The sequence below is a fragment of the Toxorhynchites rutilus genome, chromosome 3 (assembly GCF_029784135.1).
Source record: "Toxorhynchites rutilus septentrionalis strain SRP chromosome 3, ASM2978413v1, whole genome shotgun sequence".
Classification (NCBI taxonomy): domain Eukaryota; kingdom Metazoa; phylum Arthropoda; class Insecta; order Diptera; family Culicidae; genus Toxorhynchites; species Toxorhynchites rutilus.
In genome coordinates this window covers 237,001,205-237,024,353 of record NC_073746.1, presented here as the reverse complement: position 1 = coordinate 237,024,353, position 23,149 = coordinate 237,001,205, and the positions used below count along the sequence as shown (strand labels likewise).

Here is a 23,149-nt window from a genome sequence, read left to right as displayed (position 1 = left end):
ATGCCATCAAGCGGATAAATTGCTGTTTGTTTATCTTTTCTTTCCTAAACAAGACAAGACAAGATTCAAAATGTTAGCAAAAAAGCAAAATAAATACGAAATTAAACTTACTCCATTCCGCGTGGCTAGCTTTCACCAAGGAAGGAAGGTATTGAATTAGAGAGACTTTAAACTCTGAGAGTTCATTCGTCTCTCACAGCTTTCACCAAATAAAACACATGTTACAAATATACCTGTTTTTTCTCCTTGACATGACAGTATGGCGGTATTCATAATAGCACCGAGTTCATCAAAGTTGCTACGACGGATGAACTCTTCCGGATTCTACACACGCGGTGGCATCCGTAATAACGTTGTATACAATTCACTTCGTTTTCACCGTGAAGTGAAGTTCGTTATCAGGCCCATTATGAAATATATCAAGACATTTCAGTGTGATAGTGTATGTGGATTTTTGGGGGATATCATTGGTCGAAAATATCGTAGGAAGACTTATGGCTTTTGTCTCACTGTTATTCTCTCGCTTTTTTTTACGACCACTTCACAAATCGTAGGTTTTTCGGTTACATCGCGTTTCAATTATTATTTTCATGGACATGATTAGGGTTAGAATCAAAACTTCAAAGAAATACACAACTTGAGTTATTTATAAGAATTGTTTGACTAAGGAGAGTCATCCTTTCTATTTTTTGGCATTTGAGCCCACTTTAATAGAACACTTATCTTAGTTCCGTTTTTGTGGAATTTGTGCGATATTCACTCAATCAACGGTTAAGCAAGTCCATTATTATTTCTAAACTCATAGAATTTAGTTCGCAGTTACGCAACATATTCTATGTTCACATTTCATGAAATAAACTTCAAAACCTCAAGGAAAGTTTCATGGAAGACGCTATATAACAATATCAATTAGAATAAACATTGAATAATATATAATAATATAAAATTCTCATTTCCATCAATATTATTGTGAAGACATTTTTTCGTACCATGTGAAGACATCTGAAAAATCCAGGGGTATGACTAAAACGTCAAATCGCTCATATTGCCAGTGTTCCCAATATTGCTGCGGTTCATTGACATTTTGGTTCTGTCAATTACTGTTGTTTACAACTCGGTCCGGTTATATAGTCGAACAGTGGCTAACTTTAAACTCCATGTTAAATGTGAACACCTCCATGTGAAACCGAAATATGAAAATCGCTCATGCAGTTAGAAATAAAGCATACTATCTCCGTGATTTCAACGATTTCAATCCTCGCAAATGACATGTTGGTAAACAAATGACGCCATATTGATTTTGATTTTGGGTAGCCTATATTCAATTGATGTCTAACCCCTGGAAAAATCACCAGGCCAAGGCGCGTAGAAGTATATCCTAAGGTGGGCCAACTTGCTAAAACCACTCTTCAGCCATCTTGGAAATCTACTGTGTTTTGCTTGTAAACAAAACACAATACGCTTGTGCCGGAGCTCGCTCGTGATCAGTCTGTCTCTTTCACGCTTCAAGGAAATAATTCCCCTTCTGCTTTCTTCCGTACTGTGTTCATATACCGCTCCCCTAACCAACTTAGTGACGAAACGGCCTCACCTAGTACCATAGACCCGTCTTGCACCAGGCATCCCTGGATGCAAGATATTTTTCCGATACTATCGAAATTCTTTCGACAGAACCTTGTGCCACTGTTAAAAATTTGCTGGCAAAATATCGATCGAACAGTCGCCCATAGTTTGATGCGGGGAGTTTCGAGATTCTTCTTGGATTACCGTTCGTCGATATCGTGCTACTGTCAAACTATCTTTTCGTTCAAGTGTGCTTCGCAGTCTACAGTTTTGCGGAAATAACTTTGCGGCAAAATCAATTTCTACGCCTATTTTAGTGTTGTAAAATAACGAAACAATGGTTAGTATTTTTATTATAGGCTCTGGAAAAATGTAACGAAATGTTTGTCGTTGGAGGAATGTCATAAAACTCCAGAACGCCTTTGCAAAAAACATGCCGTTCGAGTAGGGCCAAATGTTCAGTCAAAAAGTATTTTTTCGCCTCCTGCATCACGTTGCGTTTTAATCGGTACAGAATCTAATAGTTATACTATCAAGTAAAAGTTTTGGGAAAAAACCTATCTAAAATATCCAGAAATACAAAGAAAAATAGATTTTGTGTTGCACTCATGCCGAGATAAAAACATGCGGATTGGTTCATGCATGACTCACCAAAACCGGCTGTTTCATTCATATACATTTTCATTCACAGCAACCCCAAATTGTTCTACTTAAGGAAGGTACCGATACCTCCCAAGGAAAGCCGCAACTTATTTCAAACATCAATGCCTGTCAATCGATTGTTGATGCGGTAAGTATTCGGAAAAAAAAATCTTTGTGTTTGTCGCATATTTTTTCATGAAATATATTGGGACTATAATTATTCTTGGTTTGTAAATTATCTTTAAAAAAGTTTTACAGAACTGACGTAACATTTATTTATTTTTTTTCTGTTTACGTCACATAATAATTTTAAAACAAGTAAAACATCTAAAAATTAGACACATATGTGATCTTCATTCATACTAAATCTTTAGTTTCTAAACATAAAAGAGAAATTTTCGGAACATTGAACTTGTATGGTTATCATTTTCTTATCTACAAGTAATTTAACAAATTCCATGTTATTTTTTTTTTGTTAGGTTCGCACTACTTTGGGTCCACGAGGAATGGATAAGCTGATTGTGGACAAGAACGGAAAAGCAACGATCTCTAACGATGGAGCAACCATCATGAAGCTGTTGGACATTGTCCATCCGGCGGCAAAAACCTTAGTTGATATTGCGAAATCACAAGATGCGGAAGTTGGAGATGGAACAACAAGCGTGGTTCTGTTGGCGGGAGAATTCCTGAAGCAGCTGAAACCATTTGTTGAAGAAGGCGTTCACCCGAGAATCATCATCAAAGCGGTACGTAAAGCACTTACGCTTTGCATTGCAAGAATCAATGAGCTTGCATTCAAAATCGAAAAACATGATAATGAGAAACACCGCGCGTTATTGGAGAAATGTGCAGCCACAGCGATGAATTCAAAATTGATTCACCAACAGAAAGACTTTTTCTCGAAGATGGTTGTTGATGCTGTGACTACATTGGATGTTCTTCTTCCATTGAACATGATTGGTATCAAAAAGGTCACTGGAGGTGCTTTAGAAGAGTCCCAGCTTATTGACGGAGTAGCATTCAAAAAGACCTTTTCTTACGCTGGGTTTGAAATGCAGCCTAAATCTTACGATAATGTAAAAATCGCTCTATTGAATATTGAATTGGAACTGAAAGCCGAACGCGACAACGCTGAAGTACGGGTAGACAATGTCAAGGAATACCAAAAAATAGTAGATGCTGAATGGCAAATTCTGTATGACAAGTTAGAAAAAATCCACAAATCCGGTGCCCAAGTTGTTCTTTCTAAGCTGCCTATTGGTGATGTAGCGACACAATATTTTGCTGATAGAGATATGTTTTGCGCTGGACGCGTCCAGGAAGAAGATCTGAAACGCACCTTGAAAGCCTGTGGTGGAGCAGTAATGACAACCGTCCAAGATATCGATGACAAAGTGTTGGGAAATTGTGCACATTTCGAAGAGCGACAGGTTGGATGTGAGCGTTTCAATATCTTCCAAGGCTGTCCGAATGCGAAGACTTGCACTATAATTCTTCGCGGTGGAGCTGAACAGTTTCTGGAGGAAACGGAACGATCGCTTCATGATGCTATCATGATCGTGAGGCGTACCATTCGTAATGATTCGGTTGTTGCTGGTAAGTTAATTTCTGAGTTAATCTATTAATTTTATTAGGACTGGTACATAGTAACGTTTATGCACAGCTTGCAGAATCTTTGATGATTTAATTTCAATACTTTCTCCTGTTATAGGCGGTGGAGCTATTGAGATGGAACTTTCAAAAATGCTTCGTGATTATTCGCGCACTATTGCTGGCAAGGAGCAACTATTGGTTGGTGCCATAGCAAAAGCACTTGAGGTTATCCCTCGTCAGTTATGTGATAACGCAGGATTCGACGCAACCAACATTCTGAACAAACTACGACAGAAGCATGCCCAAGGTAAGACTACTGTCTAAATTACATTGGATTACAAACATTTTGCACTGGGCTTGTCCTGATAAAATATCCTTATATTCGTCAAATTTCCATTGTGATATTCATTTGCAAAACAAGCAATAAGGAACAAATTATTTCCAAATGGATAACTGTTATCACTTTCTCCATTCCAAGCATATTTTATAAAAAGTTTGGTCAGAAATCCTAACTCATATTACAGATTCCTTCCAGAAGATAAACTGTTGTTCATTTCGAAGTAAACCAATAAAAAGTAGGATAGAATAAGACCATCAGCATTAATATCAACAAATATGATCGGATTTTTTTTTCAGATTGCCAATGGTATGGTGTGGATATCCTGAAGGAGCATATTGCTGATAATTTCGAGGCGTTCGTCTGGGAGCCGTCGGTCATCAAAATCAATGCCTTGACTGCCGCTTGTGAAGCGACATGTATGATTCTGTCTGTGGATGAAACTATCAAAAGTCCCAAATCAGGAGGTGGTGAAATGCCTCAAGCTCCAATGGGACGGGGAATGGGACGTCCGTTTTAAGCAAACTAGTATCAAAAATCCCACATTTTGCTCCTTCGTTAATTTAAAGACAGTGTTCACTAAATATCGTGGTTAACCTTTTCATTGCGGCAAAATTTCGGAGAAGCTCAGGGCATCATGCGCAACGAATACGTTCAAGTTGGATTACTTTTCGCACGTTACAACAGGTTCGATTAACTACGATAAAATGTACATTTCTATCGCAAAAATGCAGAGAGCATTGTTCACGCCGTTATTACACAGAATACAGTAGAATCCCGATTATCAGCGAATAAAATGAGTCGCAAACACGAAACAAAAAAGATATTTCAGCATAAACACTATGTTCTATCAATACAGAAATCATTTAGCTATCCATCCACAGGGTCGTGCAAACCAGTGGTCATATAATGCGAAAGCCATGACCAAAACAAAAGAACATGAGCCCGTCACTAACAAATTCCAGATAGATTTATTATAGAACTCGCTGTCGTGAATAATCCGCATCACGGATCATCCGCTCGCGGAATATCGGGGTTTTACTGTACAACAATAAAAGTTGAGCAAGTGATGGTTTTGTGAGAGCTTATTTTTACGTTCATCGTGTACACTGAAAGATGCCGAGTCCTTTTGTAGTGAACGGGTTAACGATGCTAATTTCAGAATCATTGGCATTTCTGCATTGATTGAGAAGTGTATCACTTTCATTTCATACACATTGTATTGAATGGGCTAGTAACATCTATCCCATTTATTAATATTAACCAGTAAAATTATTTCATTTATAAATGTAATGAAAACCAATAAATTACTAAAACTCAGGCTCTATTGGATCTTTCTATGTGTAATATTTCCGAAATCCCGTTTCGTAGGCCATGATATTCATAAGGGCTAGTTCTCACGAGCGGGCGAGGTGTGCGAGGCACGGGGCAAACTAGGATTGGGCGGAAAAAAAATCGCGAAAATCGATCTTTCGATCTTAGGAAAACTTCTTATAAATTTGTTTTTCTGTGATCATCGGATAGTGAAAACGGCACGCTTGCCACTATCACTCCACGCTGCAGTGAGAATAAGCACTGAACAAACTAAAATCTGAATTATCTTCATTACTAGTCCATATACAATCAGGTTTTTTAAGTTTTGTTCACCTAATCAACGATTTATCAAGAAAAGTTTCAAATCAATATTTCCATTTACAGTTATACAATAAAAGTTGTTTAGTTTTTTTCACATTCATAGCAATAAACTTCGAAATATCTAGGTACGACGAATGAAACTCATTATTGTAAAATGTGAATCAATAGAAAAAAATTGGCTTATCAAAAATGCATATTTGAATTATTTGAATTCGTTCAGTATGACGTGAAGAGACTTTTGGTGCTGTGTTAATATATTCAAAACAATCATCTGGCATCCCTGGATAGGAGTTCAATGTTTACATTCGATTGTGTTGTTTGGAACAAGGTATATATATACCTACGTGCCATTCCATGCCAAACCGATATAGTGGTTCTCAGATTTTCGCCAAAAGTGGTAGTATTGTTTTTTATCGCAAATTATGAGACCCGTATTTTTAATTTTTTTTGTTAGGGTGACCATTTCCATTTTAGGGTGGTCCATAAAAACCATTTCTATGCATTTTTGCCAAAAATGACTTTTTCAAAAATTCATAACTTTTGAACCTGAAAAAATCAGCTGGCATTCCTGAAATGAAACCTCCTTCTCGCACCGATTTTGTATTTTATGTATGAAAGTGAAAGGTTTTCTTCGCAAAATGCGAAAAAATGTTGTACAAAACTGTCTGATGCTAATTTTATATTATAATGGTGAATTTTTGAGGAAATATTGGGTTGGGGAAAAAGAATGTCGTATATTAACAATATATGGCAACACTTAAACATATTTTGTGTTGTACTTATCGCATCGGGCCATACTATACTATACGGCTATTTAAAGACAACAATCTGTGCTACAAGCAGGGGATAGTAACTTCAAGCAAAAAAGTGGGACCGATTCGAGATTGCTTTTATGTAAACAGTGAACTTTTTTTACACTCTAAAAATTGCACCGACTTGCACTGACAACTGAATGATATTGTCAATTTGTGCGAGGTGCCTCAAAACAGCTGGGAATAAATATTGTTCATATACAGTAAGTTACATCTAATGCGACGTTTGAATTATCGGACAGACCTGTAATGTGACACGTTTAATTGGACATTTTTGTAAACATCGAGTTCGGGGCCCAAATTATGGCGCCACATTTAAGTTGCTACCAGACGTAGACACTGTACCACTCACATCGTCAATGTTCAATTACAGGCCAAAATCGCCTCCAAAGCGACACTGAGTGGTGCCTCGGCATGTCGTATTAAATTCAAATTACTGTATTATATTGTTATTTATGTTCGCATCATAGGCAACGAACACACATTTATTTTCCACTTGCAACAGTATTCACGATGATTGGATGGATGAATATACGACTTATACATGCATCTGGTACGACTATTGTCATGCGTATATACGATTTACAGACAACCAAAAAACGAATGGCGGAAAACGTTTTTGATAATTATAATAATTATTATAGATTTTTGTAAATACATGTATGTTTGGAATATTACGTTAAAAATATGTTTAAGTCCGAATATTTCCGATTTCAAGAAAAGTGAAAGTTAAAGTTGATTTTTTTTATTTTAAACTTTTAAGAACGAAAGATTATCTGTTTGCCAGTCTTTTACGTTCTGATAAACATAGTGATAAAAATAAATTAGTTCAACTTAGTCATTCAATTGCACTCAAAACTGTAGACATGAGATTATGAACTTAACAAACCAAGCTGCCAAGTGTGCCAACCCTGCAAACATTAAATCGTTTAACTATCGTATATAGAGCATCGAATATCTGATATTTTTGTGGTATATGATGCGTATACAGTAAGTTACCTCTAATCCTCGACATACCGAGGCACTACTCAGTGTCGCATTATAGGTGATTGGCCTGTAATTGGACACGATGATAGTGGTACAATGTCGAAGTCTGGTGGCCTTATTTTTGGTACCAAACTCGATGTTTACAAAATGTCCAATTAAAGATGAAAATGTCCAATTATTTGTGTCCCATTACAGGTCTGTCCAATTAACTAAATGTCGAATTAGAGGTAACTTGCTGTACATGGTTATTAGGCAATACCTAATAACATAATAAGTCTGTTGTCATACGAATATACGATTCATCACTGCCATAAAACAAATGGCGGAAAATATTAAAGTAAAATGTTCGGCCCGGGGAATCACCATTTTTGTATGTATATAGAACCTTTACAAACAGATATGTTTGTACAAATAGAAATTAATCAATTGACTTTTAGGGATATAAATGTTTGATATGAGTGGTGGCGACGGTTATAAAATTGCTCTGATGGGATTTGAACTCCGGTTGTTTGGATTATCAAGCCGCAGCTATCTCGTACGGTATCTGAAATATGATTTTAGGGCAATTAAAGCTCTTACATATGATACGAAAGAGTTGTAATCGGATACTTCATTCCTGATTGTTTATTGTGCTTTAGTGGAAATATCGCAAAATTTATATAGAAATGGTTCAATAAAGTTTAGTACCACATGTTTCAAGTAATCAAATAACATGAAGTACTGCCAAACTGCCATCGGGCCTGCTCAGCAAACATTAAATCGTAAAAAAGATCGAGGGGTTGTATCTGAGACACGACCGCTTAGAGCGTAGGACTACGCAATTTTTATTTTTTTTTAGCTTTGATGTTTTATCATTTCGAATATTATTTGCGAATACGTTGAAATTTAGTAAATAACTTTAGTAAAAAGTTCCGGGGACCCTGAAAAGGTTTAATGGCTTACGTAGTTTTGTAGAATCATTTCGAGATGCAACGGTCATTTTTGCTATTGCGAGAACAATACACTAATTGGTCATATGTCGCAATTTGTTTCTTTATATCAATGCACGCATTGCACTGAATATTAACGAGAGGCATCTTCCGTGCATCGCCATCACAGACGAATGAACTCTCTGAGTTTCAAGTGTCTATAATTCAAAAGAAGAAGAAGAAGAAGTGGATCATCATTCAACAAGCATCAAAAACGCGTCTAACAGATGTGTTGGCGCGTTCCTAAGCGCCAAGGCAGTGGACTGTAAAGCGGAAAGAACGTTTCAACTGTGAGGAAATAAACTCCTTCTTCCGCCTTGAGAAAGGCAGGTATTGGTTCCCACAGCAGTCTACTAGCCAGATATCGATGGTGCGAAGGTTTCTCCTGGAAGGCAAGAGTGCACTTGGAAAGTCAAACACTTGTTACTTCTTACTACTAGGTTTTATTCGAAAGATGTTGCACATATAGCGTGTGAAAACAGAATAACTTCAATCCGCGAATGGCATCCTTTTTTATGTGCATGGGAACGTGTGACACTAGCGATGGCTCGTTGGTGCAAGGTGCTGTCGGTGATGTATAAAAACTACGCCGCACATGCGCTCAATGTGCATCGATGACGTCATGCCGGAGCGGTCGAGTCGGCCGCGAACAAGATGCACACAGTTGCAGTGCTAAAAATGGAACATCGCGAAAAAGACCGTTTATGAAAAATCGTTTCTCGACTCTCGGTCGAAACCGTCAACAAAGTTTCTAAGTTCTAAGTTTCGCGCAACGAAAACAAGCAACACACAAAAAACCAAATATCGATGTTTAGAAGCGACCTATAATCATTTGCACTCTTCTCTTTTTTCGCCTGCTTTGCCATGACTCGGATGGTTGTGTAAATTGCAATGCCAGATGCACTTCAAGTGAAATATTCGCTAGCGTTCACAGCTCAAGGAGAACATTGAACACAAAACGAGCAGAATAAGCGACCTTTGTTGTTTCGGGCACAGAAAGATTCTTAGTAGTTTCCTCAGAGGAGATGCAAACTTATACGCTAGCGATAGCTCACTTACTATGCAAGGGTGGGGTTTACTTCGCAAATTTTCTCTTTTCGCTATCGCCCTTCGCTGTTTCTGTTCTAGCGGCAGCATAAGTTACCCGTTATTGACAGCTCTGTTCGGGAAAGCACACAAATAGACAGAACAAATGTATGGAAAAATGGGAATACTTCCAATTTTCATCAATTTAAACCATATGGCTATGGGATTGTAATGTATAGCATATCAAACAAAAAAAATCTTAGAAAAATTCCAATTCGATTTGTATGCAAATCGTTTGAATCCGTTCGTAGCAAAAATAGTTATTAACGTTAACTTTATTTCATGAAAACGTGACCTGTTTTCTGATCTGATAATGTGAGACGTAGTCCTACGTCAAAAATTTAAAATTGGAGGCGATATACATACATCCAAGACACATTACTTGTATGATGTGTATAACTGGCATATGCATATGAAATTGGAGACCGTATACATGTATATGGGGTATATGATGTAATATAAACGATAATTATATGATTTTTTTTCTAGGATGTATGTATATCGCCTCCACGTTTGCATGTACGGGCGGCTAGGCGCATCATATACATGCAATTTGTATTAATCATTCTTGTTTGTTTGTGAATATAATCCTCAAAATAAAATCATTACACTAAACCTTCGTTTCAAACAACTTATACAGTAACCAAATCACGCAATAAACATCAAGAATTGCTGGGAATCTCGTACCAATATTTGTTCCAATTTAAATAGGTGCTTTACTCCAGTTTTGTTGACATCTTTTATGCATTCAATTAAATCGTACGATAAATCATATATAAACATAAAGATTCCCACCTTCATTAAACTTCATCCTTCATTAAACACCTCGTAGTAGAAATCTGTCAGTATGCGTACACTCTCCTACGAAACATAGTGGAAAAAAATATATTCGTCGATGTAAACAAGCGGTGAAAAAGGAGACACTTTTCGACGAGCGATTTGTATGAAGTTCCACTGCCATGCTACAAGTGTCATTTCGACAGTGTTGTGATTGTCCTATTCAGTCTCAAGATATAGCGCGTCAAAGATAGAGTCCACGAAGCAAGAAATTCGCCATATTTTACGTTTTTACTACCTGCGAGATAAAACTGCAACGAAGGCGGCCGAAAAAAATCGTGTAGTTTATGGACCCGATACTGTAACGATTCGCACAGCACAGCGTTGGTTTGATCGAATTCGTTCTGGTGTAGTGGCTGTCGAAGATACACCCCGTACTGGTAGGACAATCGTCGTGGAAACCGATAAAATCGTTGAAATCATCCAAGTAGACCGGCATGTGAGCACTCGCTCGATTGGCCAGAAACTGGGTATAGACCATAAAACCGTTTGGAACCATTTGCAGAAGATTGGATTCCAAAAAAACCCTGGATGGATGGGTGCCACACGAGTTGTCGCAAAAAATCTTTTAGACCGAATTAACGCGATGTACTGCTGAAACGGAACGAACTCAACCCATTCTTGAAGAAGATGGTGACTGGTGATGAAAAGTGGATCACGTACGACAACCTGAAGCGAAAAAAGTCGTGGTCAAAGCGCGGTGAGCTTGCCCAAACCATCGCCAAGCCCGGATTGACGGCCAGGAAGGTTTTGCTGTGTGGGATTGGAAGGGAATCATCCACTATGAGCTGCTCAACTATGGCCAACCCTCAACTAGGTTCTCTAATGTGAGTAGTTTGACCGTTTGAAACAGGCGATTGACCAGAAGCGGCCAGAAATGGTCAATAGGAATGGTGTTGTTTTCCACCAAGACAACGCTCGGCCTCACACATCTTTGATGACCCGCCAGAAGCTACGGGACCTCGGATGGGATGTCCTATTGCACCCACCGTATAGTCCGGACCTGGCTCCAAGTGATTATCATCTCTTCCGGTCCATGCAAAACGCTCTTGGTAATACTAAGTTAGCCTCAAAAGAGGCTTGCGAAAACTGGCTGTCTAAGTTTTTTGCAAATAAGGAGGGGGGGGGGGGGGGTTTATAAGGGGCGGATAATGAAGTTGCCTTCAAAATGGCAACAAGTTTGTGAACAAAACGGCGCATATTCGACTTAAATTGGATAATTTTAAGTATGTTAAATAAAGCGTCAAATTCGATCAGAAATACGGCATTTCTTTTTCCCCAACCCAATATTAGGAAATGTATAGCCAAATGTTTAGATGAGAGTGTCTCAAGTAACCAAATAACATAAAGTAGAAATTCTCATTCAAATTCGAACATTTTAAAATTGCCTTCCAACGTCGGCACTACATTTATCTTCGCGTATTTAAGAAAATTATCCGGATTCCCCGATAGTCACATACAGATCCAACGTAAGTAAAATAAGAGGTGTATTACACCGCCTGTGTTATAGACAAACCCTCCAATCAGATAAGTTAATTTTGAATATTCTCGGTTTGTGCGATGTCGTAAAGTTTTTTATTATTTGTTTAAAAACTACGGATCATATTTGAAGCTGACATTTGCTACGACAAACAAAATAGTTTATCGGATTTCCATTTCAAGTGAGATTTTGTTTGATGTTTCCTTGATATTATTGTGATAATTTTTTGTTTACTTCAGTGAAATGCCGAAGTGCAGGGTCCAGCGATGTTGGAACAATGGCAGAACAAGAAGTAGCGAAGGAAGCGGGTAATATTAGGCTGTCAAAAAAGTCCTGCGGTATTTTTTTTGAATTTTCATTTGTTCATAAAATTAGTTACAATCAGCTGTTTTAAGTCAAATATGCGCCGTTTTGTTCGATGACTTGTTCCCAACGAGATGCCAATTTCATAATACCCCTGTTATAGAAGCTCGCTTCCTTATTGGCAAAAAACTCGGATAGCCAATTTTCACAGGCCTCTTTTGTGGCTAACTTCTGACTACCTAGCTCGTTCGCCATGGACAAAAACAGGTGGTAGTCACTTGGTGCAAGGTCCGGACTATACGGCGGATGCGAAAGAACCTCCCATCCGAGCTCCCGGAGCTTCTGGCGCGTCACCAAAGAAGTGTGTGGCCTGGCGTTGTCCTGATGGAAGACAATGCGGCCTCTGTTTATCAAAGATGGCCTCTTCTTCATGAGTGCTACCTTCAAGCGGTCCAGTTGTTGGCAGTACAGGTCCGAATTAGCGTTTGGCCATAGGGAAGCAGCTCATAATAGATTATTCCTTGACAATCCCACCAAACACACAGCAGAACCTTCCTGGCCGTTAATGAGGGCTTGGCCACCGTCTGAGCCGCTTCAGCGGGCTTCGACCACGACCGTTTGCGCTTCACGTTGTCGTAAGTGACCCACTTTTCGTCGCCAGTCACCCTCCGCTTCAGAAACGGGTCGATTTTGTTGCGATTCAGCAGCGATTCACATGCGTCGATACGGTCAAAGATGTTTTTTTGCGTCAACGTGTGTGGCACCCATACATCGAGCTTCTTTGTAAATTCAAGCTTCTTCAAATGGTTAATAACGGTTTGATGACTTATCCCCAGCTCTTGGCCGATGCTACGGCTGCTACTATGCCGGTCTTTCTCGGCTAATTCAGCGATTTTGTCGCAATTTCCGACAACAGGCCTTCCGGAGCGTGGCGCATCTTCGACGACCTCTACACCAGAACGAAAACGGACAAACACAAATGCACAAATTTTATTGGCAGCTTGAGATGCATTTTTGCCTTTGTCATAGTAGTACTGTAAAATATGTCGGATTTTCTCTTTATTTTGCTCCATATTTGCGACACTATAACTCACGAACGACTTAACCAAACAAAACACTGTCAAGGACTATATTATAGCGCGCAAAAATACCTTTCCAACAAGCTATAGTATGACTCGATACAATGAATACAACTAGAACTACGCGCTTACAACGACACCTCGCGGAAATACCGCAGGACTTTTTTTACAGCCTAATATATTACCATAGTTTTCCGACAGACATGTCGTCAAAAGTTTTTTGGATACAAAGGCTCTAATTACCGAGGAGATTATTACACAGAACAAAAAGTAGAACAGAACGTTAAGATGGAAATGTCATAAGTTTTTTGGATACAAAAGCTCTAATTACCGAGGAAATTATTACACTGCTTATAACTTTAAAACAGGGGTCTTCGTAGCAACATTGGTTGCGTTAGATCGTGAGTTCAAAACTTAGGACCCTCATTGACCATTTTTGTGTTGTTACAGAATAACTACGTCCACGCAACAATCATCAGCGATGAAGATCGATCCATGGTCGAAATAAGATCGATTCATCCACACAACTACTCTGCTCTGTAAGAAACATCGGGCTGTTGTTGTTGTTCTAATGAGCCTAAATAAATAAACAAATGGGATTAAAATGGGTGGGTTATATCTATATATCAAATTCAATTGAATTCAACATATTTGCTTTGTAAGTAAAAAGTTTGAACAGTTGCCATGTAAGATCAATTTCTACATCGTAATCGATTATGATCTTCGTTACAAGAAAACCTAAAAACATTTGATAACCGTCCTTTTACGTTTAATATGATGCCTAAAACTACCAAAATATGTGAACGGAAGAATTGTCAAACGATTATTGTATTTTACATTTCCCTCTGAAATTATTGCACCTCTCATGTTCACGTAGTTCTCGAATCGCGAAAATTCATTCACCTCTAGTATCCAGCCGGGTGCTATGATTGATGCTAGGATCGTTAGCAAAATCTCAAGCAGAACTGTCAGTGGGATACCCAATTCATATGAAAACAAAGGGAAAATGTCAGTGGGATACCCGATATGTTGGCTCCTGTCAGTTCAATGGGGGTTCTCTAAAGACGTCACCCACCTGCTAGTATCTGAAATGACGATTTTCCCAAGCTTCTCAGTTTAGAAGTACGTTTTAGGGAAACATATTCCGGTCTGCACAAAGGCAAGCGAGTACAAAAGTATTCGCAGCTTGCATATATTTGTAAAGCGGATTTCCCCAGGTACATTGATTTTGAAGTCTGTGTTGAGGAAACCATAAATCGGGCCAATCAAAACGAGGTAGTTAGGGCGTTTAGATAACGCCTGACATTTTACAGTTATTCAATTGTTCATCTCATGAAAAATAACATTTTATTAATTGTGATAGACGCTTGCAAATATTTTCTATTAATTGATGCAAGCATCTTTCCGATCTATTAAGAAATGTTCGAGTTATAAGCATTCGAAATATTTTATTTTTTCCTGCATATTCTGTGTTTAGGTTTTCATTTCACCCCCATTCACTCCGGTTAGACGTAGTCCCACGTCATAAAAAAATTAAAACGATTGGGTTAATTGTAATTTCATTAATTCGAAGCATATTTAGAAACCTTTTTCGTGTTACAATAGAAAAAAAGAAAAATGTTTTCAAATTTACATGCATTCAATTGGTCTCAAAATATTTTTTTATTTCTGTTTGCCTACCTACTACATGAACAAAGTGGGCAGTAATATACCTGTGAATTTCTTTACGTTGCATACTCATTCGAAATTACAACAATGAGCACATATGAGGTGGAGCAGTAGGCAGAGTATATTTGGATTGGTAAACAAAATATAGTGTCGTAATTATTTGCATTCAATATGGAATATATATGGAAGAAACAAAATAATGTTTAAATAACTCACAATTTGATGATGTCATGAGCCAAAATGCTCATGAAATCTTGTAACTGATTGTTTTTTAATAGATGATGATTGAATTGTGACTTACTTTCATCATTTGAGGAGCAAAAACGTCCAGAGAACAGTCGTATTCTTAGTCCTCGGAAATAGCAGAATTTTCAATCAAATGTTGCTTAATTGCAAACTATTTATCTCAAATCACATACACCGGTACAGGGAGCCTTCAAAATATCATCATATCATCGCGAAAATAACCAAAATTTGAAGAGAGAGTGAAAATGACACACAAAAATATCACTTTTATTCATCTTTTCCGATATAAATATCCACTGCACACTGTCACATCATACGCATATCCAGTGGGAACTCCACGAAAAGATCTGTTTTTAATTGATAATAAACTTGCCGAAAAAAAACGTTTTCACATGGATGTGGAAGGCAATTGAATGTAATTACAAATATTGACGTCACAATATGAAAAGTAGCTCTAGCAGCGCATGTTATCACATACACTACGCTCGCAAATTCTGCCATCTGCTCCACCTAATAATCCTGCTCATGGAGGTTACATAAAAAAGATGGTGTCGTAGAATCTTCTACTTGTTTGAATCTCAGAAGTCGCGAATACCGCATCTCAGATCAAAATAAGTCGTGAATCAAAATCAACAAGCTACACAAAAAAGCATTCATTAAGTCAATAATCTGTTTCCTCACTTGAAATGGATTTGAAAAAAGTAGCCATCAAACGAAGAAGAAACCGCATCTGTAGTGCAAGTGACGAAGACTTTTTTCCGTTCAGCAGTGATAGTAGCAGCGAAGAATTGGATTTGGCATCCATCGCTCATGTGGCATCAGACAATGAATCGATGGAGGAGGATAGGAATCAAGATCCACAAAAAGAAACTGCAGCTGATATCAAAATCGATAGTGTGCAAGTTGTGATTTCACCTCTCACCGACGATAAAATTCGTAAAATCAACACTTCGAAAAAGCACAAACACGTGTTGAACAAAGCTAGTCAAACGGAAATTCGTGGACTAGCCTGGGCTGTAAATGCCGACCAGATCGATTTCGGTACGGATTATTTTGAGAAGTTACGGTCACTTCTGAATAGTGGTGCCGCTAAAAAAGCTTTACAAAAGGCTAGAGGTAAAAAATCGCAACAAAAACCAGAAAGTGATGAACCTATGAAGTCAAAAAAGATTCCTCAAGATTTCGAAGGGGTGGAGATACCGAGCAGATCGGCGATGTATCTTCCTTTAAATTTACAACCATTACCATTGCCCATGAATTCGATGGCTCATTCGTCTGGAAAGCAATCTGTACCTAGCAGCTTCAACAATTCTCGAACTCACGTCGAAGATATGCTTTTTCAACGTGGTATAGACGAGGTGACCATAACGTCTAAACTTTCCGACAATCATTGCGATCGTGATCAAATGGTAACTCTAGTGAACACGAAATAAATTTGAAAGAATTAGTCAAAACAAAATATTCGTCTTCCAGGAACAAGCGGTCAAAGAAATATCGTCCAATTTTCGCATACCGAAGATTTCTACGAGCATTTCATCGCCGCAAGCAGTGACGTCTTCGACCTCAAATGGGGCTCTTACAAAGATAAATGAGCAACATCCCACACGGTTATCTTTGTCAACATGTTACAATGAACGTTTACAGCAAAGCATCACAAACGAGAACCAACTACGCACTGGTTCTTATGAATCGATCCGTCCAGCCAACAACAATGAATACATTGATGAGAATGAGGGGTTTCGAATTTCAAACGGTCCGTCCCGGGAAGTTCTCAAACGCAAAGTTGTAACCCGAGAGTCATTTGAATCAGGTCAAAGCAATTTCCATGCTTCCACAGCTCCAATAAGTTTTGCAAATGCTCTGTGAGTATCATAACTGCTCGTTTCATTTGTTCATGGTTTGTAACAGTATTTTTTCCGCAGTAATTCAAACTACTTTGTTCCTTCGAATAATAATATCGAGCAATCAAAAAGCAGTTCGGATCAGCACGGCACCACATTGGTTTCTAACCAGCTGTCAGGGCTCCCGGAGAGATCGGAAATGATTAAAGTTAGGCGCACCATCAGAAATGACAATTCTGAATCCCAGGCGCTAGTATCCAAACCAATTTCGAACAATCTCCAACCTCTACCGAGATTCCATATTTTCGAATCGTACAGTACGAATCAAAACAGTGCTAACCGCTGTCAATCGAATTATTTGGATCCCAGATCACAAGTTTATAATAATGGAATGTACGGGTCAAATTCTACGGGCTCTGTTGTTGCGAATTCCAATGGCATGAATGAATTTCTTTCGGTATTTTGGGAACAATTCAAGCAGCAGCAGCAGCAGCAGCAGCATCATCATCAGTCACTTGGTCCGCCCGCAACTGTAGCTACACAATCAATGGCCAACCAGCCTGGAACAGCCCAAATTTCAACGTTTGGTCAGACATTGCCTCAAATAAAACACACTGTTGCGCCGACTGAAACTCTCAACTCAAGTGAGGAGATAGAAATGATCTGTTACCTGGTCGGTTGTTATGATTTCCTCAACGGAAGGTGTTTCAAAACTCACTGCCGATATCAACATATTTTGCCAAAAGAGGAGGAGTTGTACCAGAAACTATTGGGTCAAAATCGCGATTCCATCATGGCAACCTATCGCTTCATCGCCAGTCGGGATGATTTGTTCATCAAATATTTCCCGATGTACGCCAATGTGATGGGTCGCAACAATATGCGACATCAGTTGGTCGCCACCATAGTCGATTGCGAGCAATCGAAACGCCCCTTGCAGTACTACCGTTTCATCGTTGAAGGATTGAAAATAAGCGGAACTAGTCCGGTTCAGGCCGTTCAAATCGTTCTCGAGAAACATACAAAGAAAAACTATCATCAGATTAGTGTTTTGATTGAGTTGATCATCGAAACGGGCGACGGAATCTCAACGTTTCTTCGTTGGCTGGATGAATTCCTGAACGTGAAAGGCTACAGCTATGACATACCGGCAATCAATCGACTGTTGGAGTATTTTGTTACTTCAGAGAGACCACCTAAGGAGATGACTAACTTTCTAACGAAATTGGTTCTGAATGTGGCGGTTGGGGAAGAACACATCGTGAATGTGCGATCCTTGTTGGAGTTTGTAAAGAAAGCAGGACAGGATCCTGATATGATACTGGATGTGGAAGACATTGTCAAAAAGTACGCGAATGTGGTTGTAGTACCTTAGAAAGAAAAGCTACTCTCAATATTCCGTCAGCAGAGCATCATTTTATGTTCAATGAACATATAATCATTCTTCCTTCACTCGACACGAAGTCAGCAATATATAGATGAATATATATATTTTCCATTGTAACTCCTGAACATAATATTGAAAATAATCAAAATGGTAAAATGTAGTTTCTAATTTCTATAGTGAATCCGATAAGAAATTAGTTAAAAAAACAGATGACTATTTTATCCCTTTCGTTCCTCCGATTTAGCTTTAACATTTTTGACGTAGGACTTGGTCTTGCATTTCTATACCGGGGTATAAATTCAAAGTTTCGAAAACGGAAGCGTTACGCCTGAGAACGAGATTTTGAGCGCCTGAGAACGAGATTTTTAGCTTCTGAACTACTGAACGAAACGTATGATAAACACTTGATTCGAAAGATAAAATGTCTACGCGTTATATACATGTTAGTTTTTGATCCAAAAACTTGTTTCAATAGCCTTAAAATTGCTTTCAAAACGGGCTATTGAAATCACCCATGGGTATATAAGAGAGCGCCGCTCGGAAATCCACTCAGTAATAATTGAAACAGCGGCGAATGAACTTCAAAGTTTAAAGCCTCTTGAAAACAAAGAAAGAAGAAGAATAATTGAACAGCGATTGGGGCATGTTGTCGCTGTTCTGGTGAAGCTAATTTCGTTCATTATGAAAGCGCTGATGAACGGTGTCACCAAGAGCCTGTTTGTGCACCTTACGCCAGAAGGGAATAATCCATCAGGAGGAGAGTGATACCACTGAAAAGGCGACCTAGAAAGTAACAGCATCGCGAAGAATCCGAAAAGATATTATCGTTGCTAAAAAATAATCTGCCAGTTGTCCCTTGAAATTGAAAATTACATTCAAGCGAAAGAGTTTATTTGAATGTTTTCTATCCATATACAGCCATTCCATGCCAAACCGATATAGTGGTTCTCAGTGGTGTTTTTGTTCTTTATCGCAAAATATTAGACCCATTTTTTCATAAGGGTGCCCATTTCCATTTTAGGGTTGTCCGAACAATCTATTTTTTTATTTTTTTCAAAAAATGACTTTAAAAAAAATATAACTATTGAACCACTGAACCGATTTAGATGATCGATGAATCAAATTGAAAGCAATGAGCTAGCCTTTTATAAGAACATATTGAATCTGCGAAAAAATGGATTTTATTTTCGTAATTATTGCTTGTACTCTTTGATTTTCATGGGCTAGAGGACGCTATATTTTTAAATTTTTTTTCTTGAAAGCTGAGTTTTTTACATAACATATCTCGATATCAGAGATGTTATTTTTTTTCGCTTTTGAGTTATGATTATTCTAAGTTAATCGATGGTTTGAAAAGACAATTTTTCCACTACAAAAATTTATAACTTTTGAACTACTGGACCGATTCGTATGATCGACATATCGAATTGAAGCTTATGAGTTAGTTTTGCGAAAAATTTGGATTTTCTTGTAATTATTGATTAAGTTAGTTTTTCATACTTTTCTCGGTTGAAGATAGAGGGTGCTATATTTGTTTGTTTTTTATGGAAAGCTGAGAGTTTTTTACATAACATATCTCGATATCAGAAATGCATTTTTTTCACATTTCGGTAGGAACAAAAGTTTCCCCTACTGTCATGTATTTGCAATGTTTCTTCTTCTTCTTTTCCTTGGTTTGCGGAGACTTTAAATCATTCGATTCATTCGTCTCCGTTTGCAATGTTCTTCTTCTTCTTTTCCTTTGTTTACGGAGACTTTAAATCTTACGATTTATTCGTCTCCGGTATTCTATTTGTTCCTATTCTTATTATTTCGAGTGTAAAATGTATTTATATTTTTTTGTAAAGTTCAGTTTATTTTAAAAATTCTATTAAATTATTTTCCTGTATTTCATCGTTACTTAAAATATCTCTTAAATTCTGACCTATATTATTTTGAATTCTAGCGTCCTCTGTATGTTGGCAATCCAGTAGTAAGTGACTTACAGAAATGTGGGTCTCATTACATGAGCATTGAGGTTTTTCTTTTCTTTAAAGTATATGAGTATGAGTGACTTTGGTGTGGCCGATTAGAAGACGGGTGAGAAGCCGTCTTTCCTTACTGTTATTTCTGTCATGCCATGGAAGAGTGGTGTTTTTAAAATCCTTGAAGAAAAGTTGTTCTACTGTTTCTCCAGGCTATGTCCCAACTTTGGCGGATCTGATGTGTTACCCCAAGTTTCGCATCAGAGCGTGGAATGGGAATATTAGGGGGTTCTTGGGTACCACCCCTGCCGGCTAATTTGTCAGCGGCAATGTTTCCGGGAATTCCGGTATGCCCAGGAACCCAACAGAAGGTGATATTTTTGTTGGAAGCTGCTTCTTCTATTTGAGTAATCCATGGGTGAAGGTTTGTACCTTTTTGAAGAGCCTGGAGACAGCTTGCGGAATCAGAAAATACAACAATAGGAAGAGAATCATGTGTGCACTCTTGGGTAGCGATTAGAAGCGAAAAAACTTCTGCGCTAAAAATTGTGCATTGAGGAGGAAGCGAGAAGCTACCAGTATATCGGTTATCGAAAATACCGCAACAGAAACCATCAGTGCTTACTTAACCATCAGTGCAAACTTGGTGTTCAATCTGGAATTTTGTTTTTACGAGATGATAGAAAAACAGCCTTTTATTTTAGATTGGAGATCTCCTGCACGAACTTCCTTGAGTAAATCAAGGTTAACATTCGGTGGTTTTACATTCCAATTCCTTTCCATAACCGTCGAATGTGCACATATATCGGGAAGATCTCGATTCGTTTATTCTTTGAATCGGTCCTTTGCCCGAGATATCAATGGGACATCATAGTCGCGGTCAGGGATTGAAAGGTAGCGGATAGCTCTATCGGTTATAATCTTCATAACGAGACGATCCCGAGCTGCCCACTTTCTGCCATAACAGCAAGAGTAGGGCTTGTAACAAAGGCACCGATGGCTATCTTTATTGCCTTATTATATACCGGTTCGATCGTTTTAAGCGGTTTTTCACCACCTCGGAATGAAGATGCTTACCACATATAGAATTTTTGGAATTAACCAAGTGTTTACTATCCTTAAAAGAGACTTCCTAGTCAATGGGAAGCCATTTTTAGAAGTGGACGCGTTTCAAACGTTCGGAGTGTTTGCCATTTTCTAAGTTTTTTTTTCTTTACTCACGTTATCATTAATAGTATCCGGTAGGAAAAAAAAGTACTGAGAAAGTGTTTTGCGAAGAAGGAGTGGAAGTAGTATCGAAAACAACGAAATTTGGTTTGGAAAAGAATCCAACCACGAGGACGCCATTTTGGGCAGGAAAATGAACGAAGTGAAAAAACCACCGGACCGGTTAGAACCAAGTCTTTCGGATGAGGACATGGGTAAAAATAACGATTGCGCTGGAGCAGCCAGTCTAGAAGCACAGCAGGAAATCCGGTCCCAGCAGAACAAATCATTTACGAATGTGGTATATACGGAGGTGGATACAGGTCCATACAGATTTTATATGGAGCTACGAAATAATGACGGAGGACAAAAAGTCAACAAATTTGCGGTTGGTTCAACTCTTAGAAAAATGGAACAATTCAAGCAATGTATATCGGACATGAAACAGATGGGACGAAACCGTATTCTAGTATTCATCAGCAGTTACATGAAGGCGAATGCTTTGGTAGAATTAATAAACAAAAGCACAACATGCGGCTACAGAGCATATGTACCACAACACCTGGTCTGCGTGACGGGAATAGTCGATGGAGTTCCGACGAACATCTCAGAGGAGGATATAATGGGGGATATTTCGAGCGACGTTCCAATCATCAGCGTGAGACGGTTGTCCAGATATGTAGATGGAGTGAAAATTCCGGCAAGTCGAATCAGTGTGAGATTCAGAGCTGGAACGCTACCGGATCGAATACGTATTTTCTGTTGTAACAGCAGAGTGAGTCCGTTCGGACAGAAGCTAATTGCTTGTGACAAATGCCTCAGATTCAATCATCGTGAGGATCGTTGTAAAGGAACGCGTAGATGCAAGAATTGTGCCGGTCAACACGAGAAGGAAGAGGAATTCAAACAATGTAACAATAGACCAAAGTGTGCGCACTGCAAATCGGAAGATCACACTACGCAAGATGAAAATTGCCCGGAAAAGCTTAGACAGATGAACATCAAATTGTTAATGGCGAAATCAGCAATTACTTTTGCGGAAGCCAGAAAATGTTTTCCTCTACGAACAAGAAACGCATATGCACCTTTGGAGGACCTCAACGATTTTCCAGTTTTGGGCGAATCGTACTCATCGACACAACACGGAGAAAACTTGAGAGATCAATGGCAACGAACGAATCAGGAGCGCGAGAAGATTAGGCCGGCAGTCAAGACATATTGCGATCAAACAAAGCAACACATCAAGCTGGGAACGAAGAGAATGCGCAAAGAGGAAATACAACTTCTTGAACCAACGAATGCAACAAAAACTACGGCCGAGCGTGACCGAGTCCTTGGCAAGGAATCTGGCAGCGTTAAGGATGGAGTGGCGTTGAACAATCAACACAGCGTAACGGAGAAGGAGAAATGGGAAAATTTTAAGCGAGAAACACGCATAAAAGCGGAATGGATGGCTAGCCAAAACACCAAGGCGACAATGGTGTCATTCTACGCTGACTTCCTCAGTCAGTTGGG

The 23,149-nt window shown here is 38.6% G+C and overlaps 2 protein-coding genes across 2 annotated transcripts; both read left to right on the top strand.

Moving 5' to 3' along the window:
• The first annotated feature begins 1,747 nt into the window (after positions 1–1,747).
• On the top strand, positions 1,748–5,456 carry LOC129775680 (T-complex protein 1 subunit eta). Its single transcript, XM_055780685.1, has 5 exons — positions 1,748–1,903; positions 2,255–2,353; positions 2,685–3,801; positions 3,917–4,105; positions 4,435–5,456. The coding sequence occupies exons 1-5, from the start codon at positions 1,901–1,903 to the stop codon at positions 4,653–4,655; spliced, it is 1,629 nt and encodes a 542-aa protein (XP_055636660.1). The 5' UTR covers positions 1,748–1,900; the 3' UTR covers positions 4,656–5,456.
• Positions 5,457–15,750: 10,294 nt separating this feature from the next.
• LOC129778335 (uncharacterized) lies at positions 15,751–18,612 on the top strand. The gene is made up of 3 exons (XM_055785202.1): positions 15,751–16,645; positions 16,710–17,098; positions 17,159–18,612. Exons 1-3 carry the CDS (start codon positions 15,923–15,925, stop codon positions 18,450–18,452), a joined length of 2,406 nt encoding a protein of 801 aa, XP_055641177.1. The 5' UTR covers positions 15,751–15,922; the 3' UTR covers positions 18,453–18,612.
• Positions 18,613–23,149: the final 4,537 nt, after the last annotated feature.

What these genes read in the sequence shown, in the direction of transcription:
- LOC129775680 (XM_055780685.1), top strand. An exon ending in GTCAATCGATTGTTGATGCG is followed by an intron (nt 2,354 to 2,684) that starts GTAAGTATTCGG and finishes TTTTTTTGTTAG; the next exon opens with GTTCGCACTACTTTGGGTCC. An exon ending in ACGACAGAAGCATGCCCAAG is followed by an intron (nt 4,106 to 4,434) that starts GTAAGACTACTG and finishes TTTTTTTTTCAG; the next exon opens with ATTGCCAATGGTATGGTGTG.
- LOC129778335 (XM_055785202.1), top strand. Translation starts at nt 15,923, where the DNA reads ATGGATTTGAAAAAAGTAGCCATCAAACGAAGAAGAAACCGCATCTGT. An exon ending in ATTGCGATCGTGATCAAATG is followed by an intron (nt 16,646 to 16,709) that starts GTAACTCTAGTG and finishes TTCGTCTTCCAG; the next exon opens with GAACAAGCGGTCAAAGAAAT. An exon ending in ATAAGTTTTGCAAATGCTCT is followed by an intron (nt 17,099 to 17,158) that starts GTGAGTATCATA and finishes TTTTTTCCGCAG; the next exon opens with TAATTCAAACTACTTTGTTC.